General features: G+C 39.1%; 1 protein-coding gene across 1 annotated transcript in view; it reads right to left on the minus strand.

The window, feature by feature from the left end:
* The window catches only part of anln (anillin, actin binding protein), a 102668-nt gene that overhangs the window by 69804 nt on the left and 13773 nt on the right, over nt 1-19091 (minus strand). The window contains exons 4-8 of the mRNA XM_072560711.1: nt 10837-11177; nt 8046-8277; nt 6083-6276; nt 2240-2341; nt 956-1142 (exon numbers count right to left, since the gene is read on the minus strand). Of these exons, the coding sequence (XP_072416812.1) occupies nt 956-1142; nt 2240-2341; nt 6083-6276; nt 8046-8277; nt 10837-11177 (1056 nt within the window). The remainder of the gene's footprint in view (nt 1-955; nt 1143-2239; nt 2342-6082; nt 6277-8045; nt 8278-10836; nt 11178-19091) is intronic.

The raw sequence follows: 19091 nt of genomic DNA on the forward strand, positions 1-19091 counted from the left end.
TTTAAGAGCCTAATCTTGTAACTAAAGTATGGCATCATTAACTGTTTTGGGCAGATTCAAAAGCCTGTAACTTTGTTGCTTGCACAGTGAACATCTCCATAATAAAGCTCATGCTATTTATCAAGAGACCATTGCTGGGTCTCCAACTTTTTTTTACTATTTATACTAATTGTACCCTGCAACAACTATGAGGTAGGCCAGAAAGTAAGTTGTCAAGAAAAAGTAGAGTGTCTCCAAAATTACATAGGATAAGTAACTGCACAAAAAGTTAACAGGTAGGAATACAATATGTGAGAATGTGAATTTGTCCACTTTGGCAGGAATACAAAATTAGTACACTATATCAAGTGGGGTGCATAACGCTGGTACAAAGGAATGTGGATTTCCTGCTGCATGAACGACAAAGGGCTAGTATGCAGGTGAAGCAAGTAATCAGGAAGGTAAATAGAATGTTGGGGTATATTGCAATGGGAGTTAAATATAAAAGTGATAGCATTCAGTAGTGCAAACTACTGAATTTATTCAAAGTGGATTTGGTTAGATTTTTGATAGCAATAGGTAAGCAAGAAAGTGGAATTGAGACCACAATCAAATCAGATGTGATTTTATGAATGGTTGCACACCTGGAGGGCCTATGATCCTAAGTTCTATGCTCCTTGATCATTGTAGGTGACTGATAGCTATGAGGTATCAGATGCCAGTGAGAATGTCAATGGAAGGGAATGACAGTCATTACAGGATACTAGCCAGAATGGATGACAGTGTTGGCCAAACTGTATATAATTACCAAATTGCGCATTCATTCTTTCCCCAGATTTTGAGGTTGAGCTTGTGACACAAATCCTGGAGTAGATGTGGCCGAGCATTCGTTTCTTATAACTAATAGTTTTCACAGGCAATTTCAAACAATAAACTATTCATGCACCACTAATTTCATTGAATTAGACCACCATACCTGCATAAGCGGAGTTAGATATTTTTGTAGATGATGGTCCAAGTGCCTCCATTAATGCACAGTTCACTGACGATTTTGTATTTTGTTGCAATGCTGACTGAGGTGGGTGCTGTGCAGCACTCATCTGGGATCTGTGAACTTTTGGACTCCCTTGCTCAGAGGTCCTAGGGAAAGAATCACTGCAGTCCTATTTTAAAATTTAAGAAGAGAAGTGATTAGTTTGCTTTGTACATTTCTACTTTCTGCAATACAAGATTATTCCTATTGACGACATCCAAAAACTGGAATCATTGTTGTGAGGAACTAAATAACCATGGACATGAAATAGTCTATCCGTTAATCCTGCATAACAACGAAGCCTCTTGCTTATGATGTATCCACTACTATTGACTCTCGCTTCAACTCCCCAAGTCCTGAAATTACCTCACTACATCTCTAGCCTCTCTTCCTCCAAACCACTTCTTGAAACCCACCACTTTAACCAAACTACTCATCAGATGAAATTTGTCTTGAGATTCCCTACAGTGTGGAAACAGGCCCTTCGGCCCAACCAGTCCACACCGACCCATTTCCCTCTGTCTGATGCACCTAACACTATGGGCAATTTAGCATGGCCAATTCACCTAACCTGCGCATCTTGGATTGTGGAGGAAACCAGAGCACCCGGACGAAACCCACGCAGACACGGGGAGAATGGGCAACTGTCTGTGTGGAGTTTGCATAAGGCTGGAATCGAACCTGGGACCCTGGTGCTCTGAGGCAGCAGTGCTAACCACTGAGCCACCATGCTGCCCCCAGCATAGCAGAAAAAATACGTGCATCGATTTATTAAAACCTTCAATACTGTAACACAGGGTCTTTTAAACCATAACCTAAAAGATGGAGGCCTACTCTTGGATTTGAAAAAGCTTTCAAGAATATACAAATTTCTTGAGATAGTAATCGCTTTAACTAATTGCCACATTGAAAACAAATATCCATATAAACTTTTATTTACAATACAGTAGTTACCCAAGAGGAGTTTGGTTTAAAGTACCTGGATGTGATAAACTAAATTGCTTTATGTGAATGCCTCAGTTGAACTCATGCTGGGTTATTTAAAAATTAGCCCTTCTCAACAGCTTACAAACTCTTCCTACTTATTTCAAACCATGTGGGGTATTATGAGGTTTAACTTTTAGTTTTCTTGGAGAAGTAAAGTAGTGAAAAGAACAATATTAAGAGTAATTCTCAATTGCAGGTTTCTACAGTCATGATTTAATAAAATAATTCAAGGAGAAATACCTCTGATTGCTTCTCCAAGTTATTTTCTTTTTCCTTATCAGTGGTCTGCAAGTTACCCCTCTGAAAACGATTGCGAATATTAGCCAATTCTTTTTCACGTTCCTGAAACACAATTGCAACAACGAAATTTCAAAAACAAAAAGGGGCTATCCTGACTCAATAAGAGGCATATTTAAAGAAGTAAAAGCCACCATAGTTCTACCAGAACATAGGGCTATACTCTCATTAGAAACAACTGGTGGCAGCTTAATCTGGATGCCACCATGACTCAAGCGAGGGGAAGGGTTGAGATGGAGTCTTTCACGGTAACCTCAACCAGGGCGAGAATTGAACCCAAGCTATTGACAGTACTCTGCATCACAGATCTATCAACTTCTGCCTTAAATTCCCAACTTAGACTATGGAAATGTGAGCTCACATTGCTTACATATCTACTTAAGCCGTTTTATCATTTTTATTACTAGAAGTAGAAACTAAACAAAATATTCTGAAACTCAAGACATGTATGAGTGACCTTCACACACTCTTAGCTTCTCATCTTTTACAAACCAGCTCTATTGGCAGAAGTAACTGCCTACAGAGCTGGTTTATCAACATGAGAAGCTGAAGGGATAAAATGGTCACTCAGACACACGTTGACATCTGGAACATTTTGTTTGGTAATTAATAAGCATCTTTAATGCTATAAGTAAAAAGCTTAAGTAATAATTTAAGCATAGATTTCAACCAATGATACTGTTACTATCTTATGATAGAGGTTGCATAGGTTGGGACTGTATTCAATGGCATTTAGAAGAATAAGAGGCAACCTTTTTAAATTTAGATTCTTAGGGGACATGATAGGTTGCCCACTTAAGACAAAGGTAAAGAGGAATTTCTTGTTTGAAGGTAGTGAACCTGTGGAGGCTGAATTCAAAGCCGAGACAGACAGATTTTTAAAATCAATAATTCAACCCATCGAGATCATGTTTGATCTGATAACCATCAATTCAACTGTCCTGCCTCTTTCTCATCATCCTTGATTCGCTAACTGATTTTTAAAAATCTGCCTATCTCAACCTTAAATATACAGTTTCAACAGCCCTCTGTGGTCAAGAATTCGATAGATTCATAAACCTTTGAGAAGAAATCATTCCTCCCCATTTCGTTCTTGAATAAGAGACCCCTTATTCAGACATAATGCACTCTAGTCCTAGACTACCACAAGGGGAAACAACCTTTCTGCATTTACTCAATAAAGTCCTCTAAGAATTCTGTATCTTTCAATAAGGTCATTTCTCAGTTTTCTATGTTCCAACTAATAGAGGTCCAATAAATTCATAAGACAGTCCCTCCATACGACAGATCACCACTTCTCTGACTACCTCCAAAGCCTTTTCTTTTCTTAGAACAGGGGCCTAAAATGTTCACAGTATTCCGGCTCTGGACTAATTGGTGCCTTGCACAGATTTAATAAAACCTCCCTACTTTATTTCAAAGCAAATGGAATATGAAAGGCCAATCTTTCCATTACCCTGAATTTGGATGCGAATTCTTTTTGTGATTCATAGACGAGGACTCCCAAATCCCCTCTATTCCACATTTTCTGCAGTCTTTCTCAATTTAAATAATATTCAGCTCTTCTATTCATCCTTCTAAATGCATAATCTGACATTTCCCCACATTATATTCCAGGCACTACATTTTTGCCCACTCATTTAACCCAATTATATTCCTCTAAAAACACTTTGGGCCTCCCTCATCACTTCTCACTGGAGCTTACAAATTCTTACAGGGCTCAACAGGATAGATACAGGAATGATATTTCCCCTGACTGGGTACCTAGAATCACAGAAGAGAGTCTCACAATAAAGGGTCGGCCATTTAGGACTTAGATGAGGAAGAATTTCTTCTCTCAGTGATTGGTGAATCTTTGGAATTCCCAACCACAGGGGCTTGGTTGTGGGTAAAGTTCAAAGCAGAGATAGATTTCCTGATATGAAAGACATCAAGGGAAATTGGAATCATGTGATAAAATTGGCCATAGTTTTGCTGAATATCGCCTAAATTTTGAAAGATTGAATGGCCGACTGCTGCTCCTATAAGAATTCTCTCATATCTTCATTGATTTCTTCCCTTAGCATGAAATGATTTCTCATACCCAGTAATTTCAACCTCTATTTCAACTCATCAAATTTTCCTCCTGTCTTCAGTGCCCCTTTATTATCCCTAAATTTTTCTCTTCACGTAAACTTTATAACCCACATTCACAGCTACTCTCTTGATTTTCCTACCATCTCACATGGTGATATCAAACAGAGAGAAGGTCATGCCTGTTATGCACATTTGGCATTCTCCATCCTGAACTCTATCTTTTTGTGTATTTTTTTTTGAAAAGTAAACTACTCCCCGACTCACATACAACTACAACTTCAAAATTCCAACTGTCTTGCCATTGGCCTTCCCTTCAGCATAATATTTCAGTAGTGAACGATTTTCTCATACACACCTTAGCTTAACAGTTAATACCCTAACTCACAATAAAACTGTTAACCTGGATGCCCCCTTATCTCAGCTCCCTCTTATCTTAAGTCTGCTTTATTAGTCATGTCAGAAAACATCTTAAACATTCACATTTGGCTGGGTCACATAAAGCACAGTGGGATCTCAACACATCTGCTAAAGCTGCTCTATCGGATGAGTCTGAAATGCAAATGATAACCTCCTCTTTCTTTCTCCACTACAAACCTATATCTCAAAACCCTTTCAGCTACTCCTCCACCTTCATGTCTAATAATAGGTTTGGGAAGCTCATGGATTTCTTTGTCACTATGGTGGAAAGATTGATCGTGGGCATCTTTTATTTCCGCTAGTCAAAAGTCCTATTTTCTACCTTTAAAGTTTCTCACCTTTGCCCTGCCTCAGTTTCATCTGTTGTTAAAATCCTCACTTATTCCTTCATGTCTTTATTATCTCTATGCTTGATCATCCCAATGCTATCCTCGCTGGTCTGCCACATTCTGCACTTCTAAACGGCCTCCAGTATTTTAATTTGCACCAAGCCCTATTCACTTTATTAACCCTATGCTTGCTGACCGACATTGTTTAACCAGGAACAAATATGTCAAATTTTCACCCTTAAATTTCAAATCCTATCACAGCCTCACTCTACCAGGTCATTAATTATCTTGCCCCATTTGATACATTCATGCCTTGTCACCTCTCCAGCTTTAATATGCTCCTTAAAAATCTCTCTCTTTAACAAAGATTCTGCCCTAATGTCACCATGTAACCAGATGCCCATTTTTTCTTCTATAACACCACTGGGAAGTACCTAAAGGCATTTTATTCTATTAAGTGGTCTTATTTGGATATTAAGACATTGTGGACTCTGTTGACATATCTTACTATCTGCTCAAGTGACAACTCAGAAACCCATACACAGTTCCTTAGTCCCATACCACAGTTTCTGCTGCACTGTTAAGAGGTCATGTTTCAGATGACACTCAATTACAAGGCCTCATTTGCTCACTCAGGTGGATGAAACAGAGCCCATGGCTCTAATTCAAGGAGACAGAAGGTAGTTTTCACAGCCATTCCAGCCCTTTCATATCCTTCATGTAACATTGCTAATATAAATGAGATTAACTACATCTTATCACTTTGATGCTTGTAGGATCCTACACAACAGTGACAACAATTGAAAAATCTTCATTGGCTGCATGGTTCTTTGGTATTTCCCAGTCATGAAAGGCAGTACATAAATGCAAGCCTTTCTTTCTAAATAGCATAAAAGGCACATCAAAACATGCCCATGTATTTAAAAGCTCAGAAATAATCTATGGATAAAGTTCAAGTTCAGACCTGTTTACGTTGCTGAGTTAAATTTGCTGTTGTAGAAGGTTCCTGCTGTTTAAAAAGTCGATCCTGGATTGCTTTTGTGTTGGGTGTAACGTTAAGAGTTCTCTGTCCAGGAGTGGATGGAGCAGAGTTTGATACAACGTGTTGTTGGCATCGCTCACCAAAACGTTCCAGAAAAGACTTGACCCCTGTACCACCTGTAACATATTTGAGGATTATAAAAATATCATCACAAAATAAAAAGACAAATAAAATGCCAAATTCAACACGTTAATTCAATTGCAGAGCCTTTGACTTTGATCTTTTTGTTGTCATTGTCTTCAGGAATAGTGTCTGAGGACTGGAGGATATCAAATGTTCAAGAAGGGGAGTCGAGACAACTCTGGTAATTACAGACCAGTCACCCTTACTTCGATTGTGGGTAAAGAGTTGGAAAAGGTTATAAGAGATAGGATTTATAATCATAGAAATAAGTTGACTAGGGATAGTCAACACGGTTTTGAGAGGGTAGGTCATAGCAAGTGGATAGGGGTAAAGCAGCTGATGTGACTTATATGGATTTCAGTAAGGTGTTTGATAAGGTTCCCCATAGTAGGCTATTGCACAAAATACAGAGGCATGGGATTGAGGGTGATTTAGCAGTGTGGATCAGAAATTGGCTAGCTGAAAGAAGACAAAAGGTTGGTGGTTGAGGGAAATGTTAATTCTGGAGTTCAGATACTAGTGGTGTATCGCAAGGATGTGTTTTGGGGCTACCCAGGCTGATAGGGTTGTTAAGAAGGCATATGACAGGCTAGCTTTTATCGGCAGAAGGACTGAGTGTCGGAACCAGGAGGTCATGTTGCAGCTGTACGAAGCTCTGATGTGGCCACACTTGGAGTATTGCGTACAGTTCTGGTCACTGTATTACAGGAAAGATGTGGAAGCTTTGGAAAGGGGGCAGAGAAGATCTACGAGGATGTTGCCTGGTAAGGAGGAAAGGTCTTATGAGGAAAGGCTGAGGGATTTGAGGTTGTTTTTGTTAGAGAGAAAAAGGTTGAGAGGTGACTTAATTGAGACATATAAAGATAAACAGAGGGTTAGATAGGGTAGACAGCGAGAGCCTTTTTCCTTGGATGGTGATGGCTAGCATGAGGGGACATAGCTTTAAATTGAGGGGTGATAGAAATAGGACAGATGTTAGAGGTAGTTTCTTCAGAGTAGTAGGGTCATGGAATGCACCGCCTGCAACAGGAGTAGACTCGCCAACTTTAAGGGCATTTAAATGGTCATTGGATAAACAGAAGTTTGAAAGCGGAATAGTGTAGGTTAGGTAGGCTCCACAGATCGGCGCAACATCGAGGGTGAAAGGGCCTGTACTGTGTTGTACATTAAAATGAGAGGCTCAATTGTCCGAGTACATGCAATCTTCCAAATGTTTGGTTTGTCTCAAACATCGTTTTCCACAGCAATAACAATTTTGATAAGGGATACTTTAACAGCAAGTGCAGGAATCTTTTTTTTGTTTTAAAAAGAAAAGCATTGAGATTACAAATCATGCATTTTTTAAACAAATGATTGTTCATTTATTATGAGAAATTTGCAGTATCAATCCTGAATTTAACAATGCATGAAACAATATGAATAAAGAACTTGAATTAAATAAGGCACTAAGTCTATCTTTCTCCAATAGCCAGTTTGGCCCAGACCAAAATGACTGCAAGCAAAGTTTCTATTCAATGTTCAATGGATTGGCAGATCCTAGATGTGATCTCCAGCTGTGCTGAAAAAAATACAGGAGAGCAATTGGGGCAATCTAAATGGTTTTTCTGCAGATGGGGAATGTTAAGATCAGTTAAAACAGCAGAAACCTATTTTAAGTACTCAAGTACCAAAAGGGTTAAAATAAGGTTAAAATACTTGGAGAGATTTGCTCCACCAACATTGTCCTGCTCATGTACATCCTAATAATTCTTGTGAAGCTTACCTGGAGTAGTGAGAGTGTCTCGAGATTGAACCTGGGATGCTGACCGTTTGGTTTGTTGATTTTTACACTGGATCTGCTGCGGAGTAATTGCCCCTTTTGCTGATATTGATTTGGCTTCAGTTTTCTTTGGACTAAGCTGACTTTTTCCTTGGGCAAGAGTCTTTTCGGGTACTGGTGACTTGGGCTCTTCAATTATCTTTGGACTGAGCTCTTTGGGCAAATTATCTACTCCCTGATAAAACAGATTAACCAGAATAAATCAGCAGAATTTATGTAAATGCACAATCTGAAATGCAAACCTATCAGAATCTTTCTTCAAATTTGATTTACAAAACAAACTTTAAATTGCAATTGTGCCAAATAAATGGTTGCAACTTTTTAATATGGGTTTGTCAATAAATTGATTTTCTTTTTCACTTAAGTTTCCCACATCACAACAATCTCTGGAGATCTGCTCTAATTAAACTCTGTGCCAGACCTCAGCCAAAAACCTCTAATTTTTTTTCTAAAGAAAATGCACCGGTGCTTTGCTTCAGACTAGGAACTGACCATATAGCAACCTGAACTTGTACCACACTTTCCAAACTTATACATCACAATGAACCGGACAGTTAACAGAAAAAGACAACTCCACAAATACAGGAGCTCCATACATCAGTGAAAAAGACAGGGTTCAAGTGTTCATAGCTGAAAATGTGTTGCTGGAAAAGCGCAGCAGGTCAGGCAGCATCCAAGGAACAGGAGAATCGACATTTCGGGCATCAGCCCTTCTTCCTGACCTGCTGCGCTTTTCCAGCAACACATTTTCAGCTCTGATCTCCAGCATCTGCAGTCCTCACTTTCTCCTTCAAGTGTTCATAATCATCACATAATATCAAGAAAAAGCTAAAGGCACTGGATTTTGCAACGGTCATGGGCCCTTAAAAGTTTTTTAGCAATAATCCTAAAGATACGTATCCAGGATTATGATGTTAAGTAAGCTGTTTCAGTGCAGTTACAACATGTATCTCCGTGGCAATTTGGGAAGTTTCCCAGATACGCCCCATTGACTAAAAGAATGATTAATTTAACGCAGCCAATTATCATCCATCAATGTACTCTCATCAGCAAATTGATTGTACCATTGACAATTCCTTCTATCTAGTTGTACTTGCTCCGCAATGACTTGCTCCCTGAGGCAGTTTGGATTCTGCAGGATCATTTGCCTTCTGATCTTATTACAGTCTTTGACTAAACATAGACAAGAGAGCTGTTTTTAAGGGGTGAGGCAAGCATTACTGGGTGTAGCATCAAGAAACCCTTGGGAAACTGAAGTCAAAGAGAAATAGGGATAATTCCATGGTCTGATAATTGTGATTATTGAAGGTCAATCATCTCATTTCCAGGATGTCATTGTAGCCAATTCTCAGAGTAGTGTCCAAGACCCAACCACCTTCATGAATGATTTTTCCTCCATCAAAGTCCAGAAGGAGGACGTTTGTTGATGATTGTACAATGTTCACCATAATTTCCTCAGATACTGACACAAATGTCCATATAGATCTTGACTTAAGTGATAAATAACATTCATTCTACATTCTTGAGAGATTATTATTGACTTGTAGAAGAGAGAATCTAACCATCTTCTCTTGAAATTCAATGGCATTACTTCACTGATTAAACATCAGCTATCATGCCACCACTGATATATTGTAGCAGCATTGTATTTTACCTACTTGCAGCAACTCACCAAGGCACCTTAGGCAGTACCTTCCAAACCCAGGGCAGCAGATAGATTGGAATATCATTGCTGAAGATACACCATCCTGACTTGGAACAATATTACCATTCTTTCTGGATACTGGGTCAAAATTCTGGAATACTATCCTTAAGAGCACCATGGGCAGAACGGTACTCTGCAACACTTTCTCAAGAGCAACTAGAGATGGGTAATAAATGACGATCTAGCCACTCACATCCCATGAATGAATACATTTTTAGAAAGTGTCAGATATCCAATAATCTGCACCAACATTCTATGTCATTCTGCACTTTTAAGATTATACTCGAGGTCTACTAGTATCTGATTTACTGAAGTCACCATGGAAACCAGCCCTAGCATGATAACAACAGACCACATTCAAGTTATGAACTTAAACGTGGCAGTCACAAATGAACTATTAAATTAAAAAACTAACGTCAACCTTGATCACTATCTAATATTTCCTGTCAGTATTTTGGAGAGGATAATTTCAGTTTCAATAAAGTGGGTAACTCAACCCTACTTAAAGACATTCTATGCTCATTTGCTAGGGATACATAATTCAAAAGAAAAAGACCATTTTAGGCAGTGAACTGGAAGGCCATTTGCAGCAACAAATTTCTTTAGAAGGGTCATTGACTTAAAACATTAACTTGGTTGATCTTTGTTGCCTGACCTGCTGTGTATTTCCAGTATTTTCTGTTTTTATACCAACGAAACCGTGCTTCAACAGGAGGCATGACAGTTGTGGTAGAAATTTGAAGGGGCAGAGAAGAAACTAACTATAAGATGTTCCCTGGCCAAGAAAATATCACAGCATTCCAGTGGTATTCAAAAAAACAAATTGTCGATAAAAATTCTCATGAGGACATTAGCTAATAAGCCTATATCTTTTCTTAAAGGTAAAATATGTACTTTGATTTTACAGGATAACAGTTAACGGCAAACTCCACAGGATTAGCAAATTAGAACATATTCAAAATAATAAAAAGGATGAGAAACAGTTCATTATTAGTAATTTTGAGTCTTTTGTTTAATATCTTCACCTACCTGGGACACTGTAACGATAGCTTTATTCACTGTGCTTTCTACAGTTCTTTGAGAATGCGTTATATCTTGCTGTTTAATACTGGTACTGTAGTCTGCAGCTCTGTTTGCTGCGGAAACAACTGGTAAACAAGCAGTACCAGGCTGTCCTGGCGGTTTGTTTTGCTTTATCGTCGGATGGCTCAAGTCATCATCCCAGGAGCTAATTGTTGCAGCAAGGTTTGCAAAACGTTCTCTCCTTCCTGCTGGAGTTTTAGACTCGACAGTGCTCACTGTCTGCAGAGGTGGCGGGGACGCCGGTTTCCATGAGTGTGCAGGCAATACGGGTGGATCAATATCATTACCTGTTTAAGAAAAGAAACACAAACAAAGGCAAAAGAAATTACATTAGATGTTCAAATTTAATTTTATAATAGATACATGTTAATCTAAACAGTAGCACTTACAATAAGCATTTAACAAGTGTTAAAATATTCTAGCATTAAAGAGTTAACATAATAAATGATATTATAAACTATTCAATAAAATATTTTTTTCCTCGCATTACACGGAAATGTTTTAAAAAGGCTATTGACAGCACAGTTGTATGACCAGCATGCTACCAGTGTCTAAAATTAAAACAAAGGAATGTTTCGGATATAAACCACATCTATTCAATGAAATGCTAAGCCTTCTAGGTCAGGAAATATTTGCAATTTAAAGTAATTTCTTTTGTTCCACAGAGACTTGTCATTTCAAGGAGCTCCTACGCTTTAAGCTGTAAATATTCTCTTAGTAATTATCCTTTAACCTTTACAGTGCCAGCATCTCCAGGGTATTCTGCCCTGTCAAGCCAGCATTTTATTATTAATCACTTTGTACAGTATAAACTTCAAAAGATTACCCATTCCAGAAATTCCACCATACAGATAAACCAGCAAACAATTCAATAGTTTGAAATCTGTTCTACCTCACTCTTACTAAAGTAGCTAAGAAATATAGATGTACATATGTTTGCCATTAGTTAAGCTTTGTTCATTGATTTTAAAAATTTCATCTGCTTCTCACAAAGCCATCATCTTTTCCAAAGATTGCATGAATGCAAGTAAAATTAACCCAGTTTAAAACACAGTTTCAAAAGACCATTTTCACTAATTAAAATTAAATTGTCGACATTTCTCAGGCTGCCAAAGTACACAATACAGGCAAAGGAAACTAACTTATCAAACTATATTACGTTACCAATTGTGCTTCAGGGGTTGAAAGGAGAATGTAGAATCACTGAACTTATTACATACATGCTTTAAACATGATAAGTCAGATTTGATGGAGTTCAAAAGTTAACACCTTCTTTGTGGGCCTTTGCAAGCAACCAACTTGTTCTTAGTTCTAGCAACAATCACTTCACAGAGTAGCCATGCAAGTAAAGTATAGAAATTTTGCTTGTTTTTTGGAATTAAATTAGTATTCAAACTCCATACCCAGTCTTTATTTCACTCCTGAAATATCAACTATGTCAATTTGCATGTCATACCTTCATCCACTAAATCTAGCTTTTTGCATTTCAGTTCCAGAATCAACTTTTGGTGTAGTCCTCTTCAGCAGCTGAGTAAATTTTGACCCTACATGGGTTCTAATGATAACCAGAATTCTACTCCCTCGGTTACTGAGGCAGCACCAAATTCCCAAATAAGTCATAATCCAAAATTACTTGGATTGCGATTTGGATATACATCACACTCTTCACTACAGAAGTTCAAGATGGTTTACCACTATATTCTCATGGTCGACCGATAGACAGACAATACGAACTTGCCTCACAAGCAATGGTCATATCTTACAAACTAAGATAAAACTAACAAAAATGCATATACACAAAGCATCACATAACCCATCATTTGTCCTCACCAAACCCTATTGGGAATACATGCTACTGGCCCTAGCGTATGTCTTCAAAATCTTAACTGCAGATTCCAGACTCTATTCTCTCACTTCCATGAATTCCTATGATCTCCTTGTGGACAGCAGTTCTATGCCACTGCTCTCCTAACCCTGGTTTATGCAGTGAATGCCCTTCTGCTCTGCCAGATGCCGAAGCTTCAGCAGTCCCTTAAGAACTTGACCTTGCTCCATGTCAACAAATGGATCTTTGAAAATCTCCTGAAAATTTACCTCTTAACCAACACATTCAAAATGCTTCAAATTATTATCTTACTTCAGGACAGTATTTGATTCCTGACTTTGAAATGAATTGGGATGTTTTGCTACATTGAACGTGCTCTCCAAACCAAAGTTTTTACTGCTGGTGTTGTAAATTTTCAGGTTTTAAATATAAATTGTGAATGGATTACATTCTTGAGCCTGTTCACAAGTCAATTTGTATGCAACTCAGAACAATGCAGAACAACATAGAACAGCCATTCTTAAATATAGGAAATACTTGTATGTCAGATCTTTAAAATTAGACACCTGTATGGGATTGCGTTCCAAATACGAGCATTTGCAATTCAGACATTTGGAAATCACAAATGCCATATATACTGGTACGTGGGCTGAAATTAGCTTCCAATTTCAGATTTATTTACCCACCTTCTGCAGAGATTTAAAACTCTGTCTCCAGACCATTAACAGAGGCCATGTCTGCAAGCCACATTCTGGAACCACTGGAGAAAATGTGAACTAATACACCAATTGTGCTTTCAGAAAGTGAGTTTGATGACTTTGATCCAATGACAGTGAGGAGACAGCAAAAAAAAAATCAAATCAAGACAGCATGTAGCTTGTAGTTGGTTGCTTTCACATGCAACTGCCCTTAGTGATGGCACAGGTTGTGAATTGGAAAGTGCCAAAGGAGCCTTGGTGAGTTGCTGCAATACATCTTGTAGATAGTACACGTTGCTGTCACTGAGTAAAGATGGTAGGAAGAGTGTTGTTTCCCCTTGTGGGACAGTCAAGGACCAGAGAATACACTGTCATTTTGGGAGTCACCTATTTAAGACAGAGGAGCAGAAATATTTTCTCTCAGAGGGTAACGAATCTTTGGAATTCATTACTGCAGAAGCCTGTCGAGACTGGGTTGCCAAGCATATACATGGCTGAGATAGTTTGATTTCTAATCAGTAAGGGAACCAAGGGTTACGGGATAAAGCAGGAAAGATCAGCTATGATCTCATTGAACACTGGAGCAAATTTGATAGGTCAAAAGGCACAATTCTGTCACTACCTCTCATGGATAGCTTTGTTCTGGGAGTTGTGTCAAGCTTCAAGAATTGTTGTGGCAGTAGTCATCAAGGCAAGTAAAGAATATTCTATCACAAACCTAACTTGTAATATGTATATTGGACATACTTTGGGGAGTTAGGTTGCAAATTATTTGTATTGTTGGCTCCAATTCAGTTTCTGATCAATGCTATCCCAGAGAATGTTATTAGTAGGTTTCAATGAGGACAACTGCATTAAACGTAAGATGACTGCACAGTAGGACGCTCCAGCTGGAGCTCATTCACTCTGCCCATTTCTTTCCCCCTGCCTTCTCTTGGCATCAGACATCTGACCCCGAAGTGGGGATGCCAGTGATGAGTGGCCTGGAGCAGGGCACAGCCGCAACAGCCCAGGATAAAGTGTGGCCACAGCCAGTGGTCAGACTACATGGAGGACTCCTGCACTGGTCTGCTGCAGACAGCCCTTGGAGAGAGACTGTGATGCCTGTCTTTTCAACTTGCTTCTTGTTTTTCTGGCCCAAAGTTATAAAGTGTACAGCTATAACTTTTTTCTTCATTTCTCTCATCTGTGGTGGAGGATTGTATCTAGGTACTTTGTACCCAAAGATTGGCGCAGTGCTGATGACATTGTTACACTGTAAATAATCTGTAACTGAAGCTGTACCTAGGTAACTTGTAAGTGGCGACTTATAAACTTTTCACTGTACCCATTTGAGTACATGACAATAAAGCCAAGTCAATAAAGATCAAGGTGAGTGGTTGGACTCTGTCTTGGTGAAGAAGGTTATTTATAAGGGCAAGGCGATGTTATATGCTATTTACCAGTCCAAGGCTGAAGTCGATCAAAAATACAACAATGATATTTGAGTTATTGTGATACAGTGGTGTCTGTAACCTTTGAGCTAGAAGGTCCAGGTTCAAGTCACACCTGCTGCAGAAATGTGGAGTAACATCCCTGAACAGGTTTAGTAGAAAATATCCAATACCTCCTGCGGTGATTTACTGAGACTGACACAATTGATAATTATCTTAATTTCGGTTACTTATGACTCCAACCAATGGAGAGCTTTCCCCCAGTAATTATTTTTCTGTAGTTCCTTAATGTCATACTTAATCAAATTATGCCTTAATGTTGAAGTTCAACTCTTTTGTCACTGTCTGAATTAAAGTTGCAATGAGATTAAGATCTGAATGGCCCTAATGGAATATTAGCAAGCAGGTTATTCCTTCGCAAGTGAAACCTCCTCCATTTAGACACTTAATTCTCACAATACACAGCGGCATGTGGCAGGACTGCAAAGGGTAGTTAAAAAACTGTTAACTACAAGATCTCATGCTAGCTCTACTGCTTAGGACGCAAGCAGTCTTGCATTATAGATTAATCCGCTTGATGACTCATTTTGAAGCATGCTTGTTGCTCCTGGAATCTTCACTGCACATGGGTTAATCCCTCACCTGGACAAAAATAGTAAAGTGGGGGATTACAGTGCCCAGTTCTCACCTTACAGTCAAGCAATTATTGTTCATCAGATTGTCTCCTTTACACTGTCTTTGCAAGCTTTTTACGTTTGAGTGCAACTTTCTCACTTCCCACACCACCTCTTCCCCCCACCCTCCCCCTCACTCAGCTCTCAAAGTTACTTTTCACTCAGGAGATTTTAATCACTATCCAACATCCAGATCTGGTCACCCAGTTATCAAAAGGATAGTATTAAGCTGGAGAGGTTTCAAAAGACATTTGCCAGGATAATTCTGGGTATGGAAAGTTTGAGTTATAAAGAAAGGCTGTACAGGCTGGGACGTTTTTCACTGGAGCGGAGGAGGTTGAGAGGCGACTTTACAGAAATTTATAAAATAATGAGGAGTATAGCTAAAGTTAATGGTAGTTTTCTTTTACCTAGGATAGGGGATTTCAACAATGGGGTGGGGAGCATTTTTTAAGGTGAGAGGAGAGAGATTTAAAGGGGCAAATTTTTACAGAGGTTGGTTCAAGTGTGGAATGAGCTTCCTGAGGAAGTGGAGGGTGTGGGTTCAATTACAACGTTTAAAAGACAGTTGGGTAAGTACATGAATAGGAAAGGTTTGGAGGGATATGAGCCAGGAGTAGGCAAGTGGGACTAGTTTAGTTTGGGATTACGTTCAGCATGGAATGGTTAGACAGAAAGGTCTGTTTCCGTGCTGTATGATTCTATGACTATGAGAGAACATGAAAAAGTGAAAACTGTTATTCAGTTCATAGTTGCAATTATGGACACTGCCCTCTGCTGTCAAAAATCAATAATTACTATCTTTGAAAATAAGGCTGGGTCATACTTTTGCTTTAGAATCATTTGTCATTTGTGTATCTTTCACAATAAACACAGTCATGCGGTTTCACTCAAATCATAAACTTTCATCAATTTTCTTGTTCTCAGATTTGTAGAGTTTAAGATACATATTTTGAACCAATAATCCTTCAATGACATAAATTATAAGTACGGAGGGCTTTATGGACGGCCCTATTTCAAAATCTTGAATGCATCTTCCAGGGTTAGCATATCAGTGAAGTCATGAAGTCGCACTTGCCAGTTGCTTAGAATAAAGAAAATGTGTGATCTTTTAACATTGAAACTTTGCCACTTCAGTTACTACACCATTCCGGATGATCGGGATGTTTTCCTTTTAAGACCTGCCATTAGCATATTGGAGGAAATGGAAGAATTGGAAGAATTGAAAATTAACCCATTTGCCACATTATGACACCTTCTGTGGTCATCAAGTAGGATATGAGCATGGAGCTTCTGGATCAGAGGTAGGGACACTAACACTGTCACAAGACCTAATTGAAGGACAGTGAGAGGTCCTGTTTTTCATAAGGCAATAAACAAACATCCTTTCCAGTCCACAATGGATGTAAAACATCCAGTGTGACTATTTCAAAATAAAGGAAAAGGAATTATTCTGGTAACGCACCCAAAACTTATCCCTCAACTAATGTCGAAAAAGATTTCTATTAGTTATAGTACCTTGTTGTATGCAAATTCTCATTTCCTAATTTCTATTTAGACTAAACCACAAAAGAATATTTCAGCTGATAAAACGCATTGTGATGTCCTAAGGTCACGGAAAGTACATTGTCAACGCAAGTTTTCTTTCCCCCTTCATTCAAATATGACCAAGTCACACCAACAGGCAAGTTCTTTAACTAAACAAAAGCTTGTGAAACATTAAGCATTCTCTTTTCAATTCCCTTAAGAGCTCGAAATATGAACAGCGCAGTCTGGCTAATAGAGTTTTAAAGGAAAGCAATTGACTTTATTTTTAATATTAAGTAATCCATTGACTTCTTTGGTTTATTTCTTTGAGAGAAAGGATAGCAATCATAATAATACAATGATCTTCCATGACCTTGCAAAGCATTGCTGCTGGTCAATGTTAGAGTTGTGCATTACCTTGGTTTTTATTGCTCAACATTGGAGTGCCTTCACCCCTTGGTGCTGGATTTTTCCCTCTCTCTCCTCTCTCTCCCCTCCCCACCCAACTCTCCAAGCTCTCTTCCTGTAAGAGGTCCTGCTCCTTTGGGAAATGACTGGAAAAATCTTGTTGAGGAGATAAGAATATTGGTTACCAACTGGCAAAAACCCATGTCATCTCCGTTCACTCAGGCACTTGACAAGCCAGAGTGCAGCCTTTTTACACATCAAGGACCAGAGGGTAAAATAAGGGCAGAGGCTGGCAACTCTATTGAAAGCAGTGTCACGGTGAAGCGGTGACTGCTTCAGATATGACATTCACTGAAAGCCAAGGATTATAGCTGGATCCAAGGCTAGATGCAAGTGACAGAGAAAAGAGGTTAAGTGTTGGGGATTGTAAGGAAGAGGAGTCAACAATGTCACTCTCAACAGCTCCCTTACCCATACTTACCACAGTTCATTATAAGACTATGTCATGACTCATCATGCACTGGATTAATACTACCATTAATTTACCACTTAAAGGCCTTAACTGGTAACTGGAAGGGACAAATGTCCATTGATCATCCACCATGGAATTAATCGGGGTGGGGGGAATGGCAGAAAATTAGCAAGGTCCCCGCCCTCCTGCCTGCCTAGTCAAATGCCCCCATATTGCTAACACTCAATAGGGGACAGAAGGGAGACACAAAATTATTTGAGCAAAGTTTTAGTCTTCTCTCCCAATGAGCCTCATGAGGAGATAATGTGATATTTTAGAACATAGAACAATACAGCGCAGAACAGGCCCTTCGACCCTCAATGTTGTGCCGACCTGTGAACTATTCTCAGCTCATCCACCTACACTATCCTATCATCATCCATGTGCTTATCCAAGCATTGTTAAATTCTCCATAATGTAGCTGAGTTAACTACATTGGCAGGTAGGGCATTCCACGCCCTTACCACTCCCTGAGTAAAGAACCTGTCTTAACAGGTTAAAGAACATCTGTCTTAAATCTATCACCTCTCAATTTATAGTTATGTCCTTCGTATAAGCTGACATCATCCTAGGAAAAAGCCTTTTACTGTCTACCCTATCTAATCCTCTGGTCATCTTGTATGTCTCTATCAAATCCCCTCTTAGCCTTCTTCTTTCCAATGAGAACAGACCCAAGTCTCTCAGCCTTTCCTCATAAGACCTTCCTTCCAGACTAGGCAACATCCTGGGAAATCTCCTCTGCACCTTTTCCAATGCATCCACATCCTTCCTGAAATATGGTGACCAGAACTGTACACGATATTTCAAGTGCAGCCACACAAGCGTTTTGTATATTTGCGGCATGATATTGCACGTCCGGAACTCAATACCTCTACCAGTGAAAACTAACACATCTTATGCCTTCTTAACAGCACTATGAACCTGGGTGGCAACTTTCAGGGATCTATGTACATGGACTCCCAGATCCCTCTGCACATTCACACGACCAAGAATCTTTCCATTGACTCAGTACTCTGCCTTCCTGTTATCCTTCATCACCTCACGTTTAGATGCATTGAAATCCAGTCGCCACCTCTCAGCCCAATTCTGCAGTTTATCCAAGTCCCCCTGCAACCTGTGACATTC

The sequence above is a fragment of the Chiloscyllium punctatum genome, chromosome 41, assembly GCF_047496795.1.
Source record: "Chiloscyllium punctatum isolate Juve2018m chromosome 41, sChiPun1.3, whole genome shotgun sequence".
Lineage (NCBI taxonomy): Eukaryota > Metazoa > Chordata > Chondrichthyes > Orectolobiformes > Hemiscylliidae > Chiloscyllium > Chiloscyllium punctatum.